Below are 11,602 nucleotides of genomic sequence, written 5' to 3' on the forward strand. Positions count from 1 at the left end.
ATGTACTGTTCATTCTAATGGACCAAAACGATTGTGTTGTCGAACATATTTCCGTCAAAAATCTAATAAACCAAATCGAAGCCGTAACCACTTTCCCGGCGATTCGCCCATTCATATTTTGATCGTAATTTATGGACTGCGATAAAGTGCATCGCGAAGGTCCTGCATCTAAGCGTCTGACAGCTCACTTCCAGCGCTACGAGACAAGTTTCAAAAGTTGTGACACAGACCGTTCAATGTATTATTGAATCTTTTTTATATTTGTTAATAAAGTAGACAAAAAAAATAACAATGTCACGAATGTGCAAAATTGATTTTTGTGAGAGCGTAGCACGTGATAAACATCAATTTCATAAGTAAAAAATGTTTCTTTCATTACGGAACATTGTTGATACGTTCAATTTGTTGCGTTCATGAGTGCGTCTAACGACGTAAAGAATTGAAATGAACTTCACTGAATGCGTTCATCGCAAATTCGTGTTTTACTTTGTTTTGTTAGTGTGGTGCAGGGGCTGTGGTGCATCGTCAAAATTAACATGCTCAATCGGAGTACTCAATCAAATTGAAGTGGATGCATTGTTGAAATCGACATCGAAGAGAAGCGAGAACAAGGCTGTTGTTTGCCAAACAAGCTGAGAAAATTGCAATATATTCTTTTTTGTGTATGTGTGCATATGTTCATGGTACACAGGCTGTTTATGGTACGTGCTATTGCACACGTTGATCGGCTCATGTATGCACCACATGTGCCTTTTCTTCATGATGTCACATTATTCCCGCTTCCGACTGTATTCATGTGCTAATCACAATCAATATCGATTACGCGTTCAAGCCACTCAAAGCGTGTGTTCGTCCAAATGAAATTATAAAGATACGGTTAAATAGTTGTGGTTCAAAAAGGGCGCTGCGCACACAATTGATGATTTTGCGAATGGAAGCATCGGATAATGGTCATAATCAGATTTTATTCGAATCCAACGAATGAAGGGTGGACATTTACCATTGTAAACCCAGAAAAAAAATGTTCCAAACAAAATTATTTGCAAATCAACGATTTTCAGAATGGCCTTTTCAGCTAAAATCCTTCGTCACGAACGTTCTACTTTGTTATTGAAATTGCGAAAGAAGGCGTGAAATGAAATTGGCGTTCGTTTTTTCTCTTTCACCGTTTTAATGGAATTCATGGCACGGAAAAGTCTTTGGATCATAATCGAAAAAAAGAAAAATAACACGAATGTCATTCCCAGTTTATAGACCAGAATGCTTGTACTTTTGGAGTAAAAATAACCAGTTGCAATGACTGCAATTGCCGGTTGAGTTGTTAAAACTGTGATGGCAGTTTTATAAAGCATGTCGATTGCAATCGTCTTCGGTGGTGGCCGTGCTGTTTTATTTTAATTGTTTCATCAACACATCAAAATTTTAAAAGAAAACGGGAGAAAGAAAAGAGCGCACACAGACGAAACAAAAATACCAGGCATCAAAAGCGAATATGTGTGAAGTCATGCTGTTATACATATCGCGCGCCTTTGTGCAGTGTGTGTATTTTTTATGGCCCGCTTCTATGATTCGATGAGTTTTGTGCTGATACATGTTTGCGTGTATGAGTTTGTGTTGTGCCTGATCATCAACCACCCGCATCGTATTACCATTTTTCAAGTGGTTGCGGATTGATGTTTTATTTATATATTGTAACATCGTAATGCATTCACAGTACACCGTGCGTATGTATAACATTGTTGATAGTAGGTGTTCTCTCTCTCTCTGGATATTTCTCCACTAACGCTTGACACGTGCATTGGGCCATGCCTCAAATCTTCGCTTCACATCGAACTCATGGCGACAATATCCGAAAATAATATTATGCTCAAGCATACTTTGCTCAATTATTTATGTGATTGCCGTTAAGCAAACAATGCTCCTTCTCTCCGGCATTATTTATACAAGCAATTTACTCGGAGGGCAACATCACACCAAACCTATTGCAATTTCCAAGCAATTTCCTTTCCTCGAGCATGTATGCATGGGGAGTGTGTGTGTGTGTGTGCTTGTACTCAAAATTGTTATTACATGCATTAAATTTACTCTTGACATTACTGTAGTGGCGGGAAAGGAAATTTTTCTGCGCAAATAAAATGGCATAGCCGGGCAAAAATTGTGTCCTTGATTCGATGTTTGCATATTGGCAGAGTGAAAATCGTCCGTTATGAGCACACACACACACAATGATTTATTCGGAATGAGGTTTTTGGCGTTCAATTATGCTTGAAATTTTAATTTTTCCACCTTTTCAAGTAGATCGGCCGAGCTATGACCATGGACTTAAAATGGAACTCCAGAACCATGTCCTACACGCTAACGCGCGATCCATAGTTTTTCACCTTTTTTCGGCTGTTCGATTTGCATTTTATTTGTGTCTGTGCAGTAGATGTGTATAATGGTAAAAATGATGCAATTATAAATCAACTCGTTTTCGACCTCATCAACTGAGCCATCATCGCATCACACATACACACACGCCGAATTCGCATTGATTTCGTATTCATTTATTCAAATTTGGCTGCCTTTCCATTTTCTCTAAATAAACGCGCAAACCTATTTTCGATGTTGATGATTCGGCTCAAGAATTCTTTTTTCTATCTTGAGGCACAAAACGATTATGCAGTATATACCAAGGTATATTTAACTATCGTTTTCGTGGTGATTGACCCCTTTCTCTCTCCCTCTCTCTCTTTCTCTCTATCCATCAAGTGCTGTGGCATTCTGCGTGCATAGGCCATTGCTACCGTTGCTTTGATCACAAACGCATATACCACTCGATGAATACGAAAATTATCATAATTATATTAATAATATCGCTTATGGGCTATATCAATAAACATATTCCGACATATCACGATTTTCTCTTTCGCTGACCATTCCATTCAATTTGCCACAATTTTTTTTTTCATTTTCTTAGAAAATTTGAAGCGAATTAAAAAACCATTGGCCAATTCTTTTTGTTGCTTTAGTACATTGTGGCCTTTGTACACACTATCGTACCAATTTACTGCGACAAAAGGTAACGGACATTAAATTACATCAAAGAAAGTGGTATCGTTACATTCTAAACGGCACACACTGCAATTCCGCTTCACACACACACAAAAAAATGCGAACAAGTGTTAATATTTTAAATTGTTCCTAGTTAATTTATGTCGAGTGTTGGTCAAAGTAAAAGAAGATTATTTGCATTTTATTGCAATTTTCCTTTCATAATTTGCTGCATTTTTCGCCGTGTCAGAACAAGAGAGATGGTTATGTATTGGAAAATTAGGCAACACTTAAAAAATATGCAAATGAACGAGAAAAAAACGACGATGATGAAGAAGAATTAGAACAGAAACTGCACGCAAAATGAAATCGCATATTAGCATTAATGAAAAACAAATTATTTTATCGTTTTCAGTGTGTTTTCACATTCTGCTCGCAAACACACACACACACACACACACACACACACAAATGATGGGCTCATTTTTGTGCGACAGACAAAACAGCAACAACAGTAAAAACATGAAGAAATGCACGAAATCATCGCGTAACATTGAATATCGTGTTGTAAAAGCAATAACAATTAAAGTATAGATTAAAGTGATTATTGAAGGTGATTAACCGCAATGGAAACAGCGGCCAAGTATCTTCAGCGAATATAAATTCATTTCAATTAGAATAGATTGAATCTGCAGTGACGTCACAATGGTGCACTTTGGAAACGCATTCCTAGCGCGCACACACACACAGGGCAGAATAAAGAACGAGTACTCACTATCTCGCTCGTTCGCACAGCCGAATCCATATGAAGGGAACAAACGGGTTTTTGCAAAAAAGAATGAAGAATATATTTGTTGAATTGCATAATAGTTTTTTTTACATTCGAAATGAAGGCCAATATGCAAAAAAAGTCAACAACTATGCCTGACCTCATGAATTGTAAATTTAACTCGGTTCGTGCAGTCGAAAAACATGTACTTGTCTTCTTTTTGTTCACTTGTATGTGTGTGTTTGTGTGATTTTTTTTGTCGTTTGTTTCGTTGCTATTTTGTTTTCGTGGTGAAATGATCAAATACCAGAGACGTTTTAGTTGGCTGCATCAAGGGAATGACACCCTTGGCTAGTTGCCATTCGCGAGGGTTGCAATATGTTTGTTATTGACAATAACTTCTAATCCGTTTGATGGCATCAAATTCATCGAAACAATGTGTAATTGTGTATTCTGTGTAATATGCTTCCAGTGGTCTGACTAGTCTGAAAAATATGTGACACTTAACTCGATAGGAAAAAAATCCCCACAATAAATTAGATTGTTATTTGTATTGACTGCTGCTCACGAGAGCACACATGAATTGACCGAACGTTTCACGTCTCACTATGCGATAAACGAGGGGAATGCACGCCATAAAGTGCACAATGTAAATAATATTGCCGCCTGTTTGTGACAAGTCCAATCTCTTTCAATTCGATTTAGTACTTGTGTTTATTGAACATCAAACATTTTGTATGGTTTCTGGTTATTCGTTGAATATTCGAAATTTCATGCCTCGAATCAAAACGATCGTATTTTTTGGAATAGATAAAAAAAGAGCTCCGTTTTTATAGATTTTGTCAAGAAAACAACGTCTTAATTTTTCTCCATTTACAGAAGCCTGTTCGAGTAGATCAACGCCAAGACCAAGGCCACCAACACCAGCGCCTCGACCAAACATCACCTTTCCAACATATAAATGCCCACCCGCGTACGCGGCATACTACTGTCTCAACGAAGCGAGATGCTTTACCGTAAAAATTGGCGATTCGCTGCTATACAATTGCGAGTAAGTCCAAATATACCCATTGGATTGTTTTCTCCTCACTCTTTTTTTTTGGAAACCTTATGGCACACACTAAATGTATCGCTTAAATTTTCAGATGCACTGACGGTTACATGGGTTCCCGTTGTGAATACAAAGATCTAGACGGCTCCTATTTGCGTAAGTATTCCACTGCTAATTGCTAACAATGAAAAAATGACAAAATTTCTTTTGCACAATTGACTAATAATTGTTCATGACTATTATTTCATACAGCGACACGTCGTCTGGCCATGCTGCAAACGGCGAGCATAGCGAGTGGTGCGTTTTTGGCACTATTCCTGGTGTTAGTATTATGTCTAGTCTTTTATGTGCGGTGGAATCAACAGCAAAAGCGAGATCGCTGCAACGGTGTGCACGAAGAGAACGGTTTCGATACGGTTGACGGTTTGCATACGGTACGAACAGCGTTGCCAGAACTGAGGCCATTCGGACCGCATCATCAACGGTTCATACCAATGTCACAAGCGTACAACAATAATAATCGATAAGTGCCTGAGGTTCGAATGCGTCCCCAAAAACGATGGGAACAATAATTTCGTCCAAATTTCGTGTGGCATTCCATCGGTGTTGTAAACAGTGTCCATTTTGCGTTGTGCTACAGAGAAATCCACAGCAATATCATCATATCAACACACTGAACAACTTCGCAAGCACTGAGTCCCAACAACCAACACATTATAATTATGAATCTTTTTTTTTGCTGGATAAATTAATAATTAAGCCAGCGCGCAAAGTTTCAATTGTGCGCACGTTTCTTTCGATAAAAAGGAATTTTCTATGATTGGTATCAACACAAACACACGCCGAAACGATACCAATCAAACCATAATTTTTTTTTTCGTTGATTACTTCAATCGCAAGTAAAAGACTAACTTATGTTTATAATCCCAAAAACTAATTTAACTAAAAAAGAAATCTTAAAGCCAACAAACGCTATTTGCCTTTTCTGTACATAATATTGATTATTATTATTATAAATACTATACAAAAAATGATATATAATACGATATATATATATATAAATAGAAGCATCACGTAGAATTTAGAATGAACATATAGAATGAGTGTTGAGCGCGTGTTATAGATAAGAGAGAAAGAACAAGAGTGTATAAAGTTTTACATTGCGCAAAAGCCAAATAATTGTACCGAAATGAAGAAACAAAAATGAATCTGACATGGAATAATTTTGTTCAGTGATTTGTTCGTAGTGTTTTTTTCCTTTTGTTGTCAATATGCAAAAAAGTAAAATGGATCATATGTAAATATTCAGAGGAGACGCATAATGTCAATAGATAAAAACAAAAATCCACCAGCGATGATTGAACGAGAAACATCAATCGAAGTCTTTTCTTTCGAATCTACCGGTGAATAATTCTTTTGCTATTTGAAAGCATAATGGTGATTGTCTAATCGCGAACAAAATACAATTGCAAGATGCGATATTTAAAATTTTTCTTCTTCTCATTCAGTGCAATTGAATTGCATCTCAATTTAATGAAGAAAAGAATCTTCATTGCCATGAATTGGCCAAATTAAAATTTTTCATTTTTGAAAATTCTTCTTCATTTTTTTCCTTCTTAAAAAATCGCATTCAATGAATGGATTAAATAAAAAAAAACTTCGACTTGAATTTACAACGACATCACCTGATTAAATATTAATCACTTCACTCAAAACATCACATTTATTATTTAATTGTCATTTTTCTATTCCTTTACTTTTTTTTCTTTAGTTATTTCTTAAAAATTGTTTCGATTGCTTTTTTCTCGTACAAAATTTAAAAAAAAAAACCAATAAAACTAACGTAATAGAGAGCTGGCTCTAAATATTTCATAATTCAAATGATGTAATCTGGATTGTTAATACACATTTCAATAATTTACATTTCCGTTTTTTATTTCTGTTTCTTTCCGAAATCATGTTCTGCGTTTTCATTTGAAACAAAACCCGAGAAAAAATGTCAACATTTCAACGTTGAAGTCTTGAGATGTTGACTGTAACCGAATAAAAAAGTGTTTTTTTATAAATATTTTCGCCACAAATAAAAAAAAGAGAATATTACAAAATAGACGCAATAAATCAATTAAGAAAAGAGTGCCCTCACCCATTATCTCAAAATAAAACGCTCGATTGAGACATGTATTTGCATATTTAGCCAAAGATAACAAATAATTTACATACGTATCACAGAAAAGTAAAGCCGACTTGAAAAAAACAAAAACAAAATAAAATACACACAAAAGCCACAAAAATGAAGAAGAAAAAACGTACTGAAGCAGACCAACCGAGCCACTCGTCGTAGCAAACAAATTTAAAGAGAAAAAATAGACATGATAAGATTGCCATTGCAGAACGTAATCAAATTAATACAGGTGAATACTTGTACACAATACAATATGCACATTGAAATAAATAATAGCCAGGGTGTCAATTCAAACTGAGAGCAATAAACAATCGAATTAAGATTCCATAGATAATGAAGATCTCTGATGCATGTTTATCTCCTATTTTCCAAGGGAGATAAATTGAATGTGTCCGATTTTAATTTTCAATTTAATCACAATCCAAGTACCCATTTAAATCTACAAAATTTACATGTGTTTGACGAATGCCCTACAAAAAAAAACGTTGGCAGAATCTGAACAATCCTGAGGCATCAGTTCTACATGGTTTCGAGTGTTCTTCCAAATGACAAAACAGATCATTTTAAAATGTCATTGAAGCAAGTTTGCCGGGATTCTTTATCATTTTTTTCTGCGATTATTTCAAGAAATATGATTTTTTTCCCCTTCGAATTCAATCAATTGGAATGAGGGAATTTTATCCAACTACATCAATCACAGCAATGACGTCCCTTTTATTTTGTGTTTTAACCACAACTCCGACAACTACTGAACAAATCAATGGTATTTTATTAGGTTGTAAAATTCATGTAGAAATTTATTGCTTATTGACTGCGTGAATGGTGACCGGACTTGACAAGAAAACCAAACACTACTATATCTGCTGAAAATGAAAAAAAAACATCACAATAATGGAAAACTCTTATTTCAACAATATAAATAAAAACTTAGAGAAAGAAATGCAATGAATTGAATCGTCTGATCGAATGTATATTCAACCTCATTCTTAAACCAACTAATGGATTGAAATACGAAAAGAGGAACTTTCCATTTTAAAAAATATGTGCATGCTATGGATACTGTTGAAAGTATTTGATTTTCCCTACCGAACATAAAAGGATGTTCTTCGTTGCCTGATCTGCTTGGTTCAAGCCTGAAAAAAGAAAATCTATGGAGATAAGATAATGACAATGAAAATACATAGTAAACATTAAGGAAGCAAAAAACGTAAACTATTTAGAATAGCTATTGAACTATAATAAAAATTAATGCTGTTATTTATTTATTAATAAATTAAAGGAAAATGAGAAAGAATAATGATAATAAAAACCACATTTTTTAAGAGACGAAAAAAAAACTAAGCAAAAACTGTCTTTTACTACTCATTTTTATTTCTGGATTAATGGATAAGTTTTTTTTAGCTAATCAATTATTTAGATTCAGTGCTGACATGATTGGATGATCATGTATGTGGAAAATGGTATGTGATGGGAATGGGAACAGATGCAACATGTTACTTGAAGTGCAGCAAATGGAGACGCCGTATCGTTGTTAAAAAAGCTATTCAGCAAGTCGAATTCTTTGCACTCAAGGAAAAATAGCCGTCTCCATCTTGAAGAATATATCAATGTTATGTGGCTTTAGCTGAAGACTTCCATGCGCTGAATGGAAGTTTTATGGGCTGTATTGGCTCTGCATTTTTGATTTAATGAAATGTTCAACAAAACCTGGTTCTAAATAATGATATTTTCGACTTTATTCATAACGGTTATATGCTGTAAGTTATATAGCAGTTGGCCGATATTCTTCTCGAATTTAATGAAAAGCAAAGTGTACGTGGCTTATATTATTCAGAATTCCATGTGGAAATGGTTCTTAATGCTTTGAAATGTGAATTCGATTTATGATTTGACCATGTCAATTTTACCTTGTCAATTTTCTCCAGCCAAGTATGTTTACCGTCTATTGAAAAATTCATTTGGCTTTGAAAAAGACCCTGGCGAATGAAATGCTCGTACGAAACATCATCATCAAGGCCTACATATTTCTATTGATCGAAAGTGCTTACGATTGCACAACTTCAATCAGATTGTGGTTATACTCAGGGCTATACAATACGAATGATATAACGGAGAGCAAAATTTCTAATCAAATGATCGTCATCTCTCTTTATTGCGTTAAGATCCTCGCAAGTATTATCGGAGATAAAAGAAAATATTCGGCCATAAGAATGAGTACGATTTCGTGTTGAATTGTTGATCATGAAAATTCTGGGTTGATACGTGGACATAAAATCCACCAATAACAATGATTTGTCCAACATTTTGATGTATAAAACCAATCTATGTACACGTCGGTTGCCGGAGCCGTTTTGATTGGATGTTTGAAGTCAACACGTTGGTGTTTGGAGAAACTTGTCTTTGAGAAGCAAAAATGTCCTTGTGTCCAAGTTTGATCATCTATGATTCAGCACCTTTACACGTTTAGAAAAAGCCTTCGGTGGTATAATTCGTAAGTTTAGCGTCGCTTTAACTACAATGCATCAACAAGTTCCGTAATGAAAAAACATTTTTTTACCTATAAAATTGATGTTTATCACGTGCTACGCTCTCACAAAAATCAATTTTGCACATTCGTGACATTTTTATTTTTTTTGTCTACTTTATTAAAAAATAAAAAGAATTACATTGGTAATCCCGAACTTTTCCGTACCGTTGGCCTGCGTTGTCTGTAGGTACTTTTGGTTATTTTTTGTGAATTTTCTTGAAATAAAGGCAGTGAAAATATAATAATGAAAATAAAGTGAAAAATCGGTCACTTTAACTAAAACTTCGACAATTTTGTATGAGAGGTACCCGTAAACCGATTCCTATTGGCTTCAAACTTTCTGAGGTTTCATTTTTTGGAGAAAAAATAAGATTCTGAAAGTTTCATGTTGATCGCATTTGCAGAAGTTTGGTTTTTTGTCCTCAATTTTTGTCGACATTTTCTTGGAAAAAATTGAGGGCCGAAAACCTAACTTCTGCACATGCGATCAACATGAAACTTTCAAAATCTTATTTGTTCTCCAAAAAATGAAACCTCAGAAAGTTTGAAGCCAATAAGAATCGATTAACGGATGCCTCCCATACAAAATTGTCCAAAAATCGGTAATTTTAGTCAGAATTTCAAAAATTTTGTATGGGAGGTACCCGTAAATCGATTCCGATTGGTTTCAAACTTTCGGAATCTTATTTTTATCCCAAAAAATGAAATCCCAGAAAGTTTGAAGCCAATCGGAGTCGATTTACAGGTACCTCCCATACAAAAGTGTCAATTTTTTGAGGTTTTTCTTAGGGCAAGTACCCCAGGATCAAATCGAAAATGGCTCATCTTCGAACTTAAACTAAGATTTTGAATACAAAACTTTTGGCGTTTCCAGATTTTGATTATCTTAATTATTTTTTGAGTTATCGTGTTTACAAACAGCTACGACAACGACGACAACGACAACGACAACGACGGCACACGAACGGAAAAGTATCTCAAAAAGTTTTCTACGCGTTTCATGAGTTTTTATGATGATCTAAGCTACTTTTGCGAAAAAAGTTTTCGGGACTAATTCCTATACTTTCCCTTGACACGTTGTTATAGAAGTAAAGTAATAAGTAATATATTACTATTTCCTATTACTATTACAGGCTATTACAGTAATAGGCTATTACATTTATCCTATTACTTTTCCTATTACTTTTGTAAAGGGTTAACCTATTACTATTACTATTACTATTACATGTAATAGTAATAGTAATAGGTTCACCCTGTCACAAAAGTAATAGGATAAATGTAATAGCCTATTACTGTAATAGCCTGTAACAGTAATAGTAATGCCTATTATTTTTTCAAAGAAATTTTTTTCCAAAGTTTCATATAAAAAAATTTTTTTTTACGCCAGACGCATTTTTTATGAGAAAAAATGAGTCTGCCAAAAAAATCTAAATTTTTTACATGAAACTTTTTCTTCAAAAAAATCGGAATTTTTTTTTTTTGAAAAAATAATAGGAAAGTAATAGGCATTACTATTACTATTACTATTACAGGCTATTACAGTAATAGGCTATTACATTTACCTATTACTTTTCCTATTACTTTTGTGACAGGGTGAACCTATTACTATTATTATTGCACGGTTATTGTGTGTGATTCAGTGAGCCATTGTGATGTTTCTTTTCAATCACTTAGCACAGCCATAACATATTTTCCATATGCATATTCATATGTGTGTCGGACACTAACAGCGTTAATGTGATTTTTGCGTTTTTGAAAAACTGGCATATAATTTTTGAAAATGACTATATTTGATGACTCCGATTATGACTCATATTGTGACTCACTTTATGACTCAATTATAAAATAGTGATTCACTTTTCCGAACAGGAATCATAGAGCCAGCATTCATACAAAAAAATCTATTTCAGGTACTTGCGAAGGAAATGTACGGAGAATCGAATTTTTCAAAAATGTCGACCATTAGTGCTCGGTCCCCAGTGAACATTTTTTAGATCTGAAAAGTGCGTTTGCCAGCACTAATCCAGCACTAATTTTATA

General features: G+C 34.6%; 1 protein-coding gene across 2 annotated transcripts in view; it reads left to right on the forward strand.

The window, feature by feature from the left end:
• Positions 1 to 5,807, forward strand: part of LOC129565305 (pro-epidermal growth factor-like) — an 80,028-nt gene extending 74,221 nt beyond the window's left edge. For both annotated transcript variants that reach the window (XM_055440041.1, XM_055440051.1), the window contains exons 4-6: positions 4,682 to 4,853; positions 4,948 to 5,009; positions 5,106 to 5,807. In XM_055440041.1, coding sequence (XP_055296016.1) covers positions 4,682 to 4,853; positions 4,948 to 5,009; positions 5,106 to 5,380 — 509 coding nt within the window. In that variant the 3' untranslated portion in view covers positions 5,381 to 5,807. The remainder of the gene's footprint in view (positions 1 to 4,681; positions 4,854 to 4,947; positions 5,010 to 5,105) is intronic.
• Positions 5,808 to 11,602: the final 5,795 nt, after the last annotated feature.

Source organism: Sitodiplosis mosellana, unplaced genomic scaffold, assembly GCF_009176505.1.
Source record: "Sitodiplosis mosellana isolate CC-2019 unplaced genomic scaffold, AAFC_SMos_1.0 Smas_scaffold_1, whole genome shotgun sequence".
NCBI lineage: Eukaryota > Metazoa > Arthropoda > Insecta > Diptera > Cecidomyiidae > Sitodiplosis > Sitodiplosis mosellana.